Here is a 15,977-nt window from a genome sequence, read left to right on the forward strand (position 1 = left end):
TCTAATGAAATGCTATAGGTGGTATTAGACCATCTGCATCAACTATTCTTAACAAATTCTCTATATTTACAATAAAAATTCACTTTCTACAGATTTACAATTTGCCTAAGAATATCAACTCGCATCAAATACTCTAAACCAATTCTTAATCATTTAAATATTCAATTTAACAATCATCTTGTAATGACCCATCCCAGAGGAGGGTATGCGGGATTACCAAATTGCCCAAAACATAAACTGTCTATGCAAAATCCTCCAAAAATCATTTAAAACAATCTCAAAATGAATTAAATGTATTTAAAAATCCATTAAGACATAATTAATAAGTCTTTAAATTTAAACAAAGTAGAAGTCTTTATAATATTAACCCTACACTACCCATAAACCACAACTGTATCCATAGGGAAACCGCTCATGCCTCGAAAAGTTGACCGGCTTCTGTGAATTCACTTGAAAGGGAAGAACAAAAAATAGAGGTTGAGCTAAATAGCCTCGTAGTGGTATAATACCCGATAGGGTTTTTCTTTCTTTCTTTTTTTTAGAGAGTGCGAGTTTTGTGAAGGAAGGATACATATATATCGTAAACTAATTTAAGTTTTTTTATTTTTTATTTTTTTTAGGAATTCTGATTTTTACCCCATACTTTCTTCCATTTCTTCTTTTACCCTCAAGAATCTCATTTGAGTTCAATTATACCCCTATTGAAAATTTGAGGTTTTACACATCTTTAATTGATTTAAACTCAATTCATTTTAGAACTATTATAACACATAAAATCTTACCATATTAAAAGAATACATAAATTGACATTAATATTTTCCTAAACTTAAATATATCATATTATAATAATTATTTTATTCAATATTTAATTTGTTGTAGGCCATATAAAATAAAAAAAAAACATTTCCAATTCGTTTTTATGTTATACAGAACGTTTAGAATAAGAAGTAACATGTAAATGACAAAAAAAACCTCACCCATATCCCTCACTTTAAAATAATATGATTAACTTATATATCAACAAAATTATACTATCTTATATGGGATCCGGAATGTAGCCTAGGAGTAGTAGCTATTGGCTTTTATATAACATTCCTCTTCACTTGGTAGAAACTAGAAAGTCAATTCCTTACTGATATCCATAAACCCAAAATTTTCCCTAAGGAATAGACGTTGCACTTATTTTTTTTTTTTATTCAACCACTGATCATTCAACGTTCGGATTCCTAGGATTGATATTTGAGACCCACAATGAAAAATAAGCGAACCAGATCTTATTGTTCGTGGATAAGCCATATTGTTGTTTTTGTGAAATCATATATTGTTCTTCAAAATAGGACAGAGACTTGTTCATACAAAAGTCTTGGGGATGGAATGACTTTCTGCATAGCTGGTAGGTCCAATCCGTGGAGAAAATGTTTTGCCCCCTAAAGCATGCCACTTGATATTCTATATCCATAAATCACGCTAGATAAGAAAAATTTACAAGTGGATGTGATAATTCATCCAGAAATTTCTACATCATCTTCCGTGATAACGCATGAAATCCTGATAATAATTGACTACGATAGAAGAAGTTTTGACATTCAATGATGTTAGTTGTAATAATTGACTAAGAAAGGAGTTTTGACATTCAATGATGTTAGTTATAATAATTGACTAAGAAATGAGGAGTTTTAACATTCACTGATGCTAGTTATAATATTTACTGTTACCATTTGAAGAAATTCAGAGAAGTTGTGATGTGAAATGTATTACAGCATGATAACTTATATGTCTGAAGAAGATGTATTAACAGATTTTACACATACATAGCACCAAGGATTACTTTATGATGTCTTATTTTCCATCTTCATATTTTATTTCATAAATACCCCTAAAAAACTGGAAGCCAAAACCAGACTTTTGATCCGAGAAAGTCATTATTGATTGAATTACAGAACATTCTAAGATGCAAAACATGAGAATATACGGAAGCATTGTGTTCCATTCTAAACAGAGAGACAGACACAGAGATTAGAGTGTGGCTCATAAAAGACCAATCATAGATTCAAAGGGCCAATTACTAATAAGGAGACAATTGGAAATATATATTCCAATAAAGACAACCTAAACAAATTTTTTTTTAGTAAGGACACAACTCATTAAATTATTTATGTGTCCAATTTTATTTAATAAAATTATAAAGTTCAGTGAATTGGCAAGTTTTCGTTTTAGTTCTCCCACATTTCCTCCAAGTGTGGTGAAGTTACTCATTCCTCTTTAATCCTTCTCGTTTAACTCTCTAAAATATCAATCCAAGCAGACTCTCTATAAGATCCAAGCACATTGTAGCAGAAGTATGAATCAATAACATCATAGGTAACTCTTAAGAGAAAAATTCAAGGAACAAAGATGTGATCATTGGTCTTAGTACATGTTGTCCCACATCACTTGGATAGGTCCAAGTGATGTGGTTTATAAGTAAAGACACACCTTCTCACATAACAAATGTCTTTTCTTTGGGCGTAAGTACCATTAAAATAGACAGCTTAGGAAGAACAAAGTCGCGCAAGCCCAATATATCTATGAGATTAGAAGACTAATACAACTTTCATGCCAAATTTTTTTAGAGAGATTGCATCATATCATGAACCCACATGCAACCATGATTTCATTGTCAAAACCTGCAAGAACTAAGGATATTGCTGCTGGGAACTAATTAGTGTGATGTAGCCAATTAACCAAATCCTAACAGTTTCCCTAAAGGTAAGCAAAGGAAGAACTCCGAAGATTTCTTGTGCAATTACAAGTAAGGAAATAGTTAGTGCTGCCAATAGATAAATGTCAGACAGAGTGTTCAATGTGGGAGCAGATTATTAATAAAATTTTGATTCTTTAAAAAAAAAGAAGAAGCTATTGATCATTAAAAAAAAATCTCTCGTTCATCCCAAAGGGAAATGCGCGAGCATAATGTGTTGATGCACAATGAAGGCCAGGAAGTAATAAAACAATTATCATCATTGGCACTCAATAGAATGTAATTAAGAGATCACAGGCAAGGCAAAGAACAAAGGATCAACCAGAAAAGAAAAAAAAATGGCTTACTTGGCTTTTCGAAAAGTGACATGAACATCAAGAGACCACAAATCCAAAACGCAGAAATATTATATTCCATAAGAAGCAAGCCAAAAACCCTACCCCTAAACATGTTTTCCCAATTAATTAATTAATAATTAGAAACTTTTCAAATAAATAATACTTTAAAAATTAAAGTAGGGAACCAAACATCTGTTGGGCATCTTCGCTAAAGTTCTTCAATACAGAGAAAGTGAGTTCTGTTAATGCTTTCCCAGATTGAGAACACCACTTTTGGATGGTAATTAGACAACATTGATGTCTACTTCGTCTGTAATTTCTCGGAAACAAAACTTAAGAAGGAAAAGATTCTTCACAGGGGCATTTTCTTTCTTCTCCTTCGCAAACTAGTGTCCAGTAGACTAGTATTCCTCAATTGTTCTCAATGAATGTTCGGAATAAATAAATGTTTAGTAAGTACTAAATGTTTATTGTTCTCCGACGGCTATGGCGGGGCAGGGAGCGGAGGTTGGGAATCGGAGATATCAACTGGGATCTTTAAATGAAGAAGATGAAGATACTGTTTCTTTCAAGGTTTGAGTTTTGGGCTTCTCTTTCGATTTCTGCTTCTGAAAAAAAAAAAAAAAGACCTAATCCCCAAATTGAAGATTTCAAGATTCAATTTTGATCTAACAATGAGCCCCTGATCAGATCAAATTTGGGTATGTGATGTTCAAATCTCGGTTTTCTCAGTTATGTAATAGTGTAAACTTCAACATCGAAATTATGTACATGCCATTTGTTCTTTTTTTTTCCCCTTCTTCTTCATCATTCATGGAACTTTATTAGGGTTTAATGTTATTCTCTGCTGCCTATTCTGTTCATTTTCCTTGTCTGCTTTTGATAATCAAATTACAAAGCAGAGGACAAAACATTGGGGAACATATAAATTGTGTTTTTGTTGATGATGATGATGAAGTTACAGAAAAGAACATATAAAATTTAACCAAATTTGGAATAGAATTGTGTTTATTTTAGGGATGGCAAATTCAAACTTTTCTTCCACATGGTGGACTCACAAAGGGTCTCTCTCTTCTTTCCTTTTTTGCTTGATTTTTATGGAATTATGTAGAGTTTATTCAGGAAATCAAGATTAAATCACTAATTGATTTCTGGGTTTTTGCTTCAAATTTCCTTTCATCGCCTATGTCCATCAAAATAGGACAACACCTGTTTATACAAAAGCTACGGGGATGAGAAGACTTTCTGCATAAGTAGCTAATATGTCTAATCCATGAAGAAAATGTCTTGTCTCCTAAAGTACGCTACTTTAGGAAAAATTTACAAATGGATGTGATCATTCATCCATGAATTTCTACATCATCTTCAGTCAGAACTGGCAACTAGCTTGGATGCATCTTCTTGACTTGGGGTCAACAAAAACCTATCATTCACGTCATTGAGTAGTTGGATACTTGCTTGGATGCATCTTCTTGACTCTCGACGACTTGTTAGAAGTGCTATGCATAAAAGCGAAAAAATTAATTTTGCACCTTAAACACGCCATATCATTTCCAAAGATTAGAGGATACTTATTCCCCAAAAATGTTGACCCATTTTACACATACATAGCACCAAGGATTACTTTGTGATTTCTTATTCTCCATCTTCATTTTTATTTAATAAATGCCTCTAAAAAACTGGAAGTCAAAACCAAATTTTTTTAGAATATTACTGTCAGTTTCGATAGTGAGAGTCCAAATTTCACATTTTAAGGTCAATTTTCACTTTTGTTTTTGAAATGTGAGTTTAAGATTAATTTTTTTTAATCTAATGAAAAGCTATAGGTGGTATTAGACCATGTGCATAAACTATTCTTAACAAATTCTCTATATTTACAATAAAAATTCACTTTCTACAGATTTATAGTTTGCCTAACAATATTAGCTCGCATCAAATACTCTAAGCCAATTCTTAATCATTTAAATATTCAATTTAACAATCATTTTGTAACGACCCGTCTCGGAAGAGGGTATACAGAATTATCAAATTACTAAAAACATAAACTATCTATGCAAAATCCTCGAAAAATCATTTAAATAACTTGAGAATCATTGGAAACTTTGTGTAGGAAGCCACATACCATGTTGATGAAGACTGTAATCAAACCAAAGGTTGCACTTTGATGTTTTCCGTAGAACTGTTTTGGAAAACTGCCAACTTTGACTGCTCCAAATATTTGCTAATCCTCGAAAAATCTTGTAAGGTATTGCTCTTCTTCTTCATGACCTATTTGATATGCCAGTATTGAAGATCTGACAAAGGCTGTTTAATGTGAAAAAACAGTACCACTACACAAAGGTAAGATGAACAAAAAAGCAACTCCAAATCTTTTGAAGGCACACCCCTAGGTTTGGGGAGGAAAGTAGGAAACCCCCAAAAGTGGGAAGGACGCCGGCCCAAAAACTGAAAAAGAGATGCCACAAAAAGGAAAGTAGCCCTATATTTGACGCAATAACTAAATCACGGCTTCTCAACATTCGACTGAGTCATTCTTCACGAAACTCAGTCTTTGAATCCAAACAACTGTTATCAGAGTTGTGTAAGTTTTTTTTCTTGATAAAACGGCTTAGCCACACATATATTTCATGAGCCCTCGCTTATGGTGGAGGAAAACCTTAGGTGTACATGAAGAAAAAGCAAAACAACAAGAAACAATACAGACTAGTACTACAATCCTAAAGGCCTTCAAGGAAAAAGCCAGCTAGAACAATAGCAAAGAAGCACAAAAGAAAACATTGAAATCTGAAACAATACCAATAAAAGAAAACACTGAAATCTGAAACAATACCAACAAAGTTATTTCACTAGATAATTTAGAAAAAATCTAGAACCATAAAACCATATCAGTTGTCCTTAGGCATCCATCCTTAGCTAGTGCGTCTGCCACCTCGTTGCCACCCCTTAATGTATGTGTAAACATCAAGTTGTGGACCTGCAGCCTGATCAGTTGCACAGAGTTGGACAGTCGAGCAAGCTTCCATCGGGGATCACGCTGGTTTGTAACCCACTTAAAAGCATTCATCGAATCTGTCTCTAAATCGATTCCATGCAACAGAATTCTGTAAGTTTGAGTACATATGTTAGTAATCCAGACTCGGTTCCACTTCAATTAAAAAAACAGAGGTTGTTCTATACCTAATTGTAAGTATCCGCACCTCTCTTTACTGCAACTGGGAAAAAAATACATAATCAAAACATGATGAAAATGGAAAACCAATCAAACATAAACGCCTAAAACTAATCCAGGAACAGGGCATACCATGATAATCAAACCAAAATCCAATCATTGTAGAAGAGCATTCTATTAAAAAAATTCCAGATGTTTAGCGTCTGCTTGTCTTCTTGCAATTTCTTGGGAACCAAACGAACATAAAGCAGGCATCTTGAAATTGTGATTAATTAAAATAAAAGGCATGCACCCTTCAGTGATCACTAAAACATCAAGAGACCAAAAATCCAAAACGCAGAAATATTATATTCCATAAGAAGCAAGCCAAAAACCCTACCCCTAAACATGTTTTCTCAATTAATTAATTAATAATTAGAAACTTTTCAAATAAATAATACTTAAAAAATTAAAGTAGGGAACCAAACATCTGTTGGGCATCTTCGCTAAAGTTCTTCAATACAGAGAAAGTGAGTTCTGTTAATGCTTTCCCAGATTGAGAACACCACTTTTGGATGGTAATTAGACAACATTGATGTCTATTTCCTCTGTAATTTCTCGGAAACAAAACTTAAGAAGGAAAAGATTCTTCACAGGGGCATTTTCTTTCTTCTCCTTCGCAAACTAGTGTCTAGTAGACTAGTATTCTTCAATTGTTCTCAGATGAATATTCGGATATAAATAAATGTTTAGTAAGTAATAAATGTTTATTGTTCTCCGACGGCTATGGCGGGGCAGGGAGCGGAGATTGGGAATCGGAGATATCAACTGGGATCTTTAAATGAAGAAGATGAAGATACTGTTTCTTTGAAGGTTTGAGTTTTGGGCTTCTCTTTCTATTTCTGCTTCTGAAAAAAAAAAAAAAACCCTAATCCCCAAATTGAAGATTTCAAGATTCAATTTTGATCTAACAATGACCCCCTGATCAGATCAAATTTGGGTATGTGATGTTCAAATCTCGGTTTTGTCAGTTATGTAATAGTGTAAACTTCAACATCAAAATTATGTACATGCCATTTGTTCTTCTTTTTTTTTCTTTTTTTCCCTCTTCATATAATTCATGGAACTTTATTAGGGTTTAATGTTATTCTCTGCTGCCTATTCTGTTCATTTTCCTTGTCTGCTTTTGATAATCAAATTACAAAGCAGAGGACAAAACATTGGGGAACTAAATTGTGTTTTTGTTGATGATGATGATGAAGTTACAGAAAAGAACATATAAAATCTAACCTAATTTGGAATAGAATTGTGTTTATTTTAGGCAGTCTACAGTTGGATGGCAAATTCAAACTTTTCTTCCACATGGTGGACTCACAAAAGGGTCTCTCTTCTTTCCTTTTTTGCTTGATTTTCATGTAATTAAGTAGAGTTTATTCAGGAAATCAAGATTAAATCACTCATTGATTTCTGGGTTTTTGATTTGGGAAGTAACATGGCACCCATCTTTTGTCCAGTTTTGGACAAGTGTTCGGCTACCCATGTTTAATGAATTCAATTAAATATGTTCAGGGAAAAAGACAGAAACAGAGCCGTTGTGACCGTTCTGTAGAAAACTCTATTTCTGTTTTTTTAGTCAAATAATCCAAAATTAGTTCTCTCTTTTTAGCTGTAATGAAGAATCCACAATCATGTGCAGCTGGCTACATGAAAAAGAGAGTAGACAAAGCATCTCACGTGAGAGACACATTGACGAATCAAGAAACTGATGGGTAGACCTGTAATGCAGAGATTCATTACTCAAAAGTTCTGCAATCTAGTCTGAATCCATGGGTGATGCCCAGAAAACGCAAATTTAGGTCCTATTTTGATAGAGCAAGGTCACCATACTTGTTGAAAGAAACAAAATAAGAGATCCATCCATTGGCCCGTAAGGCGGCTTTGTTCTTCATGTCGTCGACTTATAAGCCGAGTGCTCGGCTGGGTTATGTGACTTTTGGTGATTTGGAAATTGCACATAAGGTGTATGAGAAAATGTTGGTGATTTGCCACTTGGGAAGCAATTGCTTTGATGGGTTATTAGACGACTTTGATTCATCAAATACAGTGTCTTTTTTGAATGGGAAAGGTGCAGGTCAATAGAGCTTAAATCAGAAATTTAATAGCATCCATTTGTGGTATCTGGGGAAACTTTGTCCAATGTTTTTTGTTCTTTGTTTTATCTTTGTGCATGAGGAGATTTTTCTGCTAGTTTAAACTAGTGTTTTTATGGGTGTTTCATGTAGTTTGTACTTTGTACTAGATGGTTCACTTTTATGGGCCCTTTTAAGGACAGGAGAACTTAACAATGATACGATTTTGTTTTGCTTGAAAACGAGTTGCAGATAATCTATGGTTGCTTCTTTGATTGAGAATCCATTAGTTTTGTTGCAGTAGCAATGATGCAAGGAAAGAAAACTTTAGGACGGACTATTAATACTTGATGTCCTTTTTGGTAAATTTACTACATATATTCTCTCTATATTAGTCTCACCAAACACTTGAACACATGTATTTCTCCAATGTATATAACTCAACAAAGAAAACAAGTGAGATAATGTATTTCTCCAATTTACTACATAGATGGTTCACTTTTATGATCCCTTTAACGACAGGATTGTGTACATGTATTTCTCCAATGTATAACTCAACAATGAAAAGAATTTGTTTTGCTTGAAAACGAGTTGCAGATTATCTGTGGTTGCTTCTTTGATTGAGAATCCGTTAGTTTTGTTGCAGTAGCAATGTTTGAATTTCCCAGAATTAGTACACACTCAAGCATCTCTTAATGTTTTGGTATATGTCAACAGGAGAACTTATGGAATCTACCAAATGGATTTGAAGAACGAATAGGATAGGATAAAGCAAAGCTTCACTGTGCAAACACTAGCAAGACTTTACGACGTTTCCGTCCATCGCAGCCCCGCAGGAGTGCAAGACTGTCATCTTCGAGTGACCCACTTCTAGTATTCAGCTCGCAGGATTGCCGTCTTCGAGTCTTCCATCCGGATTGCCCTTCCACAGTTCCAAACTTCCAGTGTTCCACTTCCAGTATTCAGTTGGCACTGCCCGTCACTGTCAGTCTCTACACTCCTAAGCCCAAGTTTTGACTTCTAAGTTCTGAGTCTCTGACCTCTCCCTCTCCAACGATCAGGCATGGTACTCTTAATCTCTTATTGGTGTTGCTTAATTCTAATTTCAGATTGCTTTTGTTGGTCTTCGACTGGATTTTCTGGGTGCGATTTCATTTTCTTAGTGTTTGAATGTTCGATGCTGTAGACTATTGCTTGGTTTTCTTTGCTAATCGTATCCGATATTGGTTCGTTTTTAGTGGTGGTTTCGGGGAAAAAAATAAAAAAATAAAGGTAGTCAGTCATGCTTTTTTGCTATTCTGGTCGGAGCTAAAGACTGTTGAATCTGCTTTTGAGCTGGCATCAAATTTTCATTGTAAACGTAGGATATGTACAATATTTTATATCCTGTTTTGAGTATTGGCCTTCTGGGCAGTCAGTGCTAGATTCTTTTATGGTTGATTACTTAGATTATTTTTTTGAAAGTCTGCTTTATAAACATGAAATGTATGAAATTGTTTTCGAACTCTTTCATGGAATCATTTCTTATTTGGTTTTCTTTGTGAGGGTTCATGGTGTTTTGACTATAAAGATTGTTGTCTCTTGTGCCTATGTTACAGTACAGTTCAACTTCATCACTTCATTGATTATGTTATGAGTGAGATTTGAAGTGCCCAAACTAAAATAGTTGGAGTTCTTTGATTTGTGTAATCTGTAGCAATTTGTTGTTGTTCTGGCAGAAGTTTGATGCAGTGTTTTATGGACGGCACTGGCAGTAGTTTTATACAGTGTTTGAAATACTTTGTTGCATTGGCCATAGTTTTATTATGTAGTGTTTTATGCACTGCCAGTACTGCAGTAGTGTTATGCGGTGTTTGAAATATTTTCATACAGTGGCAGTAGTTTTATGTAGTGTTTGAAATACTTTTATGCATTGTTTGATGATGACTACTATGGAGGAGAATCAGGAGAATAGTTCTTGAACTCCATCCACTCCAACTTTATCTGAGAGTGCTGTTGATTCACAAACAGAATCAGAAGCCGCAGCAACACAAGTAGAAGTGTCAGGAACTGAAAGAGAAGTTGTAGCTGCAGGGACTCCATCTTTAGAAATGAAAATAAATGGGTTGTAAGGTTTGTCTATAAACTGTTTGATGAAAGGACTAAGTAGTTGTTATTGAAGCATTACTAACCTTCTTAGCTAGAAGAAACATATCCAAATCCTCAATCATCTTTTTCATCTATAGATCCATCATAAAGTTATCAAAAGTTACTGGGTGATCTAGAATATCAGAGCGCCAAAAGCTTCCATGAACCACCACCACCCACCTCATAATTATGTGTTTTATTTCAAGAAATGATCTCATCTCCACCGTTTGAACCCATGATCTATTGGAGACTATACTAGCATATTATTTGTCAAATGACGACTCTTAATAAATGGCTAAGCATGAAGAAAATGTTATGAAAAGAATTGATATAACAACGTAATTAAGAGTGCAAAAATTAATAGACACAAGATTTGCGTGGTTCGATAATGTGTTTACGTCTACGGAATTGCAGAGATTTTCACTATTAAGAAAAAAAGTACAACACGCAACTTTAGAGTTACATCCACACTCTTAAACCCTAACTATATACTGAGCAGTCGACCCTCACATGCGTAAGCCTCCCAAAAAATTCACTTTCATATTCACATTTGAGTTGGGTCATTAAGCCGGGTCTCCACACACAACGAGCATTTTACACACAAAAAAGCCCAACAGAAAAATAATTTAGGCAACTACAAAGTTAATTGTCATAGAATTATCGAGATAATTATATAAGCAAACAAGAGTTATTATTCCAAGTATATATATAATATTATATACGGCAGCATAAGTGTTGTAACAGCTATATTGTTACACAACAAGGTTTTATTCCGAATATACATACATACATACATACACATATCCATATATGTAGATAGATGGCTATTGGCAATATCATAGCGACTTCCTCCTCCTGCAATTTTGTACAAAAAAGGGCATTTTAATCCTATGAATGCATGCAATATCCTCAATCAAATTAAGGGGAGTTACTGAGTGTGCATAACAACTCTTGTCTTCCAAGAAACTTACAATAGGGGACAATTTTCCAGAGCTGGTTAGGTCCACCACCATTCCAATTCGCTATCTGAACTGTAGAGCCACTATGGACAACCCCATCTTTAGCTTGCAAATTCATATTAACATTGTTAATCATCCAGATAGGACTATAACCTTTGCCCCACGAAGATCCATCCGTCCAAAGTAGAGACTCGTCCAAATCACTGGGATCGAAGTCCACCAGCTCCACCTGCAAATGATGAAAATTTTGATCGATATTTATATAGAATATCTAGAGGACAAGATGATCAGTTCCATATAACATAATAGAGCGCGCTAGCTTGGTGAGTAAAAAAGAAATATGGATCCAAAGGAAAAAAAAAAAGAAAAAAAAGTAAGTTGTTGCAGACTTCTTACATGTTTACCGTCTGCATAATGTTTCAGGGCCTGACCAGTACCATTATTAACAAGAGCAAATGCTTTGCGGCCATATTTGTCCACCTTTCCCTTGGCATATTCCTCATGCTTGCACCAGTGCTGCAACAACAATTTCATAAATTGACATAGAAATCAGAACAGAATGCATGTCGATTAAGCTGAGATTTCCAAAACAAGAAAATAGATCATTAATTGATTTGGAACCCAAAAATTTTGTCCAAAAATCATGAGCTCTGGTATTCATACAGACCTGACATGCATTTGAAGAAGCGCGAGCAAAAACCACCCTGCCATCTTTGATGGTTAAATTGTAGTTGGGGTCTTTCATGCACATCACCTTAACATCATCCATGGTAGAAGTCTGTTTTGTTGGAATGAAGGTAGTAACTTCATACGGAGATATTAACGGACAAGCAGCTGTCAATACAACGAAGTAATCAGTTAGGATATTGTAGGCTTCGTAGCTTCACGACGGTTACGATGGACTCTATAAACATAAATATGTTATACTATTATACATACATATATTATATGTATAAAAGAATTTATTGAAATGAAGACAACGAAAACAAAGCACGGTGAAGAGAACGACCCATATCGAAATGACCTATATTTGAAATGGCTTGATGAGGGTACGCAGGAGGCATGAGGATCTATATATAGTAGTCGCCTTGTAATCTTCTTGTACGTGGGACCCGAAATAATTTATGAGGAATGATATTCGATTTTTTGGCAACTTCTAATCTTCTCATACATGCGGCTGAAATAATTTATAAGGAATTATATTCCGTTTTTTTTTTTTTTTTTTGTTTTTTTTTTTTGTAACTGAGGAACTCCCTAACTCAGCGTTATGGAAATGACTTAACTTGAAATGACTTGAAGAGGATAAGAGGCATGAGGTCTATATATAGTAGTCAACTTTTAATCTTCTTGTACGTGGGACCTGAAATAATTTATACGTGGGGCTCTTGTCATTCCAACATATTGTGTGTATACATATTCAATGTCATAGAATTTTCGAGTAAGCCAAGGACGGCAAGGACGAAGCTTTTGGCGATAGAGACGAAGACGAAGATTCCGACGGAGAATCACGGCTTGTGCCATGTTTGAGGATGAAGATGAGGGTATTTTAGACAATAAAATTATATATTTTAATTTTTTTTCCTTTTGGGAATAGTATTTTAAATTTTATGGACTTTATGGAATAAAAGAGTGTACTTGTTGGAATAACACTTTTAAGAGATGGACTTATCACTAATTTTTCCTTATATGATTCCTCATTCAATAAATTAAATAATAAATTATTAAATATACCAAATTCAATTCATAGAAATAGTTAGAATCCTAATATAATTCAAATACAATTTCTAATATTCCAAAATATATAAACTATCTCTTTCATTTTTTCACTTTTGAATATTTAAACATTTTAATTTAATAAAAGAAAAAAGTTAAAAAAATTATCATTTTAATATGACAATACTTGAGTCAAAACGATTGACTACTCTTTGTAGTAATTTTACAAAAAGATGAATGAACAATATATCGCATTCAGGACAAATGTGTTGAATCAGTTCTGACAACGATTGACTACTCTTTGCACTCATTTATAAAAGATGAATATGAGACCAGTTTTGGAGTCGGTTACTTGAAAAATCCAATCGTATCCACCAGCTGGGTTATATTTGAAAAATCGAATAAATCCATTCGATGTGTTGCATTGAATTGACAAGATCGACAACAGGGGTGAAGTCTGGACATAATGTAAAGAGGGATGGATGTAGAATTTTATCTTAGGTGGGGCAAAGCCATACGAGATCCGAGAGCAGCGTTCTCTGAAATTTTTTTGAATTAACTATTAATTAAGACCTTTGAGACTTTAGAAGTGTACAACAGAAGAGGCAAGGGAAGGAAATCAACGAAAGAGGCATTCGATCTACAGGTTTACAAAATTTATGATAAATAAGTCAAATTATAAAATTACTAAAATATCACTAGATAAGTTTGCAAAAATTGAATGTAGGCAACAACATACCCTCGCGACCTCGCCTACATGTAGCTCCGCCCCTTCTTAGGGTTATTTAAAACCTTTTGAACTGACCCCCTCACTTACATGATCAGACTTCGCCTCTTATCGACAGGGTAAGATGAACAATACTAAATACCCCACAATTTATGAACCTTCATTTTGACCCTTAATCCATGTAGTATGTGGTGTAATCATTGATTAACATCTAACACTACATATGAATGGAATCAAAAAATGGGGGATAAATTGAAGACCTCAAGATAACCATGAAAAAAAACACATGGAGACAAATTTGTCTTGTGTGAAAAGCGGCTTTGGGGTTCCTTATCCTGTTTAAAAAGAAAAAAGATGAGGGTATCGGCCGGGTTCTCATGTTATTTTGCGTTTTCTCCACGCTCTTATGTTCTTTTATTTTTCAATGTTTGTCTGAACGTTGAACTGTTGAAGTGGTCCGACTATTCATTACGAAAATATATAAGTTTCATTGCTTAAATTGGATTTGTGTATAAGTGTTTTTTTTTTTAATTAAGTTTAATGGACCACAACACATTTTTATTTGTTAAAATTTATTTTTATACAAGTCATTTTTATACAGACGGTCCGCCTTTACTGAAAACAAAGCTGATGAACTAGTCTGACCGATAGGCCGAGCCGATTTTACTACCGATAATTAGTATTAATAATAATAAGATTTTTAATATCAATCAAATACCCTCAAAATAAATCAAGAATTTGATTGACTGATTTGAATTATTTCCATATATTCTTTCAACCACAAAACCGTATTAATCTGTTTAGATATTATTAAGCAATAAGAATATGCAACTACAAAGGTTTTAGAGAATAGATGTAGGCCAAACGTCGAAGTACTATAAAAATTGGTGTACTGTCTACTATTATGTTCTCGTACCCATTCAATTATAATTTTCTTGAATGCATTTGTAAATCTAAGAAATATTTTAAATCTCCTCGATCTTTGACTTTGAAGCAGGAAGATATGTAGTTCTTGATTTCTTTAATAATTAGAGTTAAATTATTCTTGTAATAGTCATGTCATCTACATATAAAAGAAAATGACTTTCGAATAAGTCCTTTTATATATGAACATAGAGCAATCACATTTTGACTGCCTGAAGCCAAATTTCAGTAAGAAATTTTTACTTTTGATTTTCCATTGTCTAGAGGTCTGTTTCAAGCCATATAGAGATTTGTTAAGTTTGCACACATAGTTGGAATCATGAGTTTCAAAACTTGGGGGAATTTTCATATAAACATATTCTTGTAAATTTCCATTAAAGAATGCACTGTGTACATCTAAGTGGTGTATAAACCAATTGATTGAAACAGCTAAAGCCAAGAAAATTCTCACAGTCACCATTTTGACAACAAGAGAGAAAGTTTCTTGATAGTCAAAGCCTAAGGTTTGATTGTAGCCTTGTGCTACAAGCCTAGCTTTGTACCTTTCAATGATACCATCCGGGTTATGTAACTTTATAGATCCATTTTGTAGCGGCAAAATGATACTTTTTAATTATCCCTCAACTATTGATCAAATTTCGTTTTCGTCCCTTAGTTTTTTCTCCCTTTTTCGTCCCCCAACTATGGAAAAGCACTCCGTTTGTCCCTCGAATAAATCTGACAACGGAAAAATCCAACGTGGCATCCTATTATTCATCAGATCAAATTTCTCCGACGTGCCATATAGGTGTCACGCAAGCATTTTCCAACCTCAATCTCACTTGAAGGACGAAAAATGGTACTTTCCAATAGTTGAAAGATGAAAATAGGAGGGAAAAAAAAAGTTTAGGGACGAAAATGAAAGTCACGACATAGTTGAGGGATGAAAAGTATCTTTTTACCTCCTATAGCTTTTCTATCTTCTGGTAATTTGACTACGGTCCATGTATTGTTTTCATTTAAGGTACTTCTTTCTTTATTCATTTCTTCACACCAATATGAAACTTTGGATGCCTCCTCGAAGTTGTAGGTTCATGATGAGACATTATAGATGCTGTAATGAATGGAATACATTACAATATATATGCAGCATGATCAATGATATTGTAATAGTCATAAGCATTTAAATAAGC

General features: G+C 34.1%; 1 protein-coding gene across 1 annotated transcript; it reads right to left on the reverse strand.

Moving 5' to 3' along the window:
* Positions 1-11,259: 11,259 nt before the first annotated feature.
* On the reverse strand, positions 11,260-12,265 carry LOC119998002 (ricin B-like lectin EULS3). Its single transcript, XM_038845269.1, has 4 exons — positions 12,109-12,265; positions 11,838-11,957; positions 11,454-11,670; positions 11,260-11,337 (listed from the first exon to the last, which is right to left on the reverse strand). Coding segments are annotated over exons 1-4 (441 nt in total). The 5' UTR covers positions 12,211-12,265; the 3' UTR covers positions 11,260-11,335.
* Between the last annotated feature and the right edge of the window lie 3,712 nt (positions 12,266-15,977).

The sequence above is a fragment of the Tripterygium wilfordii genome, chromosome 4, assembly GCF_013401445.1.
Source record: "Tripterygium wilfordii isolate XIE 37 chromosome 4, ASM1340144v1, whole genome shotgun sequence".
NCBI lineage: Eukaryota > Viridiplantae > Streptophyta > Magnoliopsida > Celastrales > Celastraceae > Tripterygium > Tripterygium wilfordii.

Excerpts from the sequence above, each read along its gene's own strand:
- LOC119998002 (XM_038845269.1), bottom strand. The coding sequence starts at position 12,210 with ATGGATGATGTTAAGGTGATGTGCATGAAAGACCCCAACTACAATTTA. Across the intron at positions 11,958-12,108 it reads CTTCTTCAAATGCATGTCAG|CACTGGTGCAAGCATGAGGA; the intron begins GTCTGTATGAAT and ends TTGTTGTTGCAG. Across the intron at positions 11,671-11,837 it reads ATTATGCAGACGGTAAACAT|GTGGAGCTGGTGGACTTCGA; the intron begins GTAAGAAGTCTG and ends CATCATTTGCAG.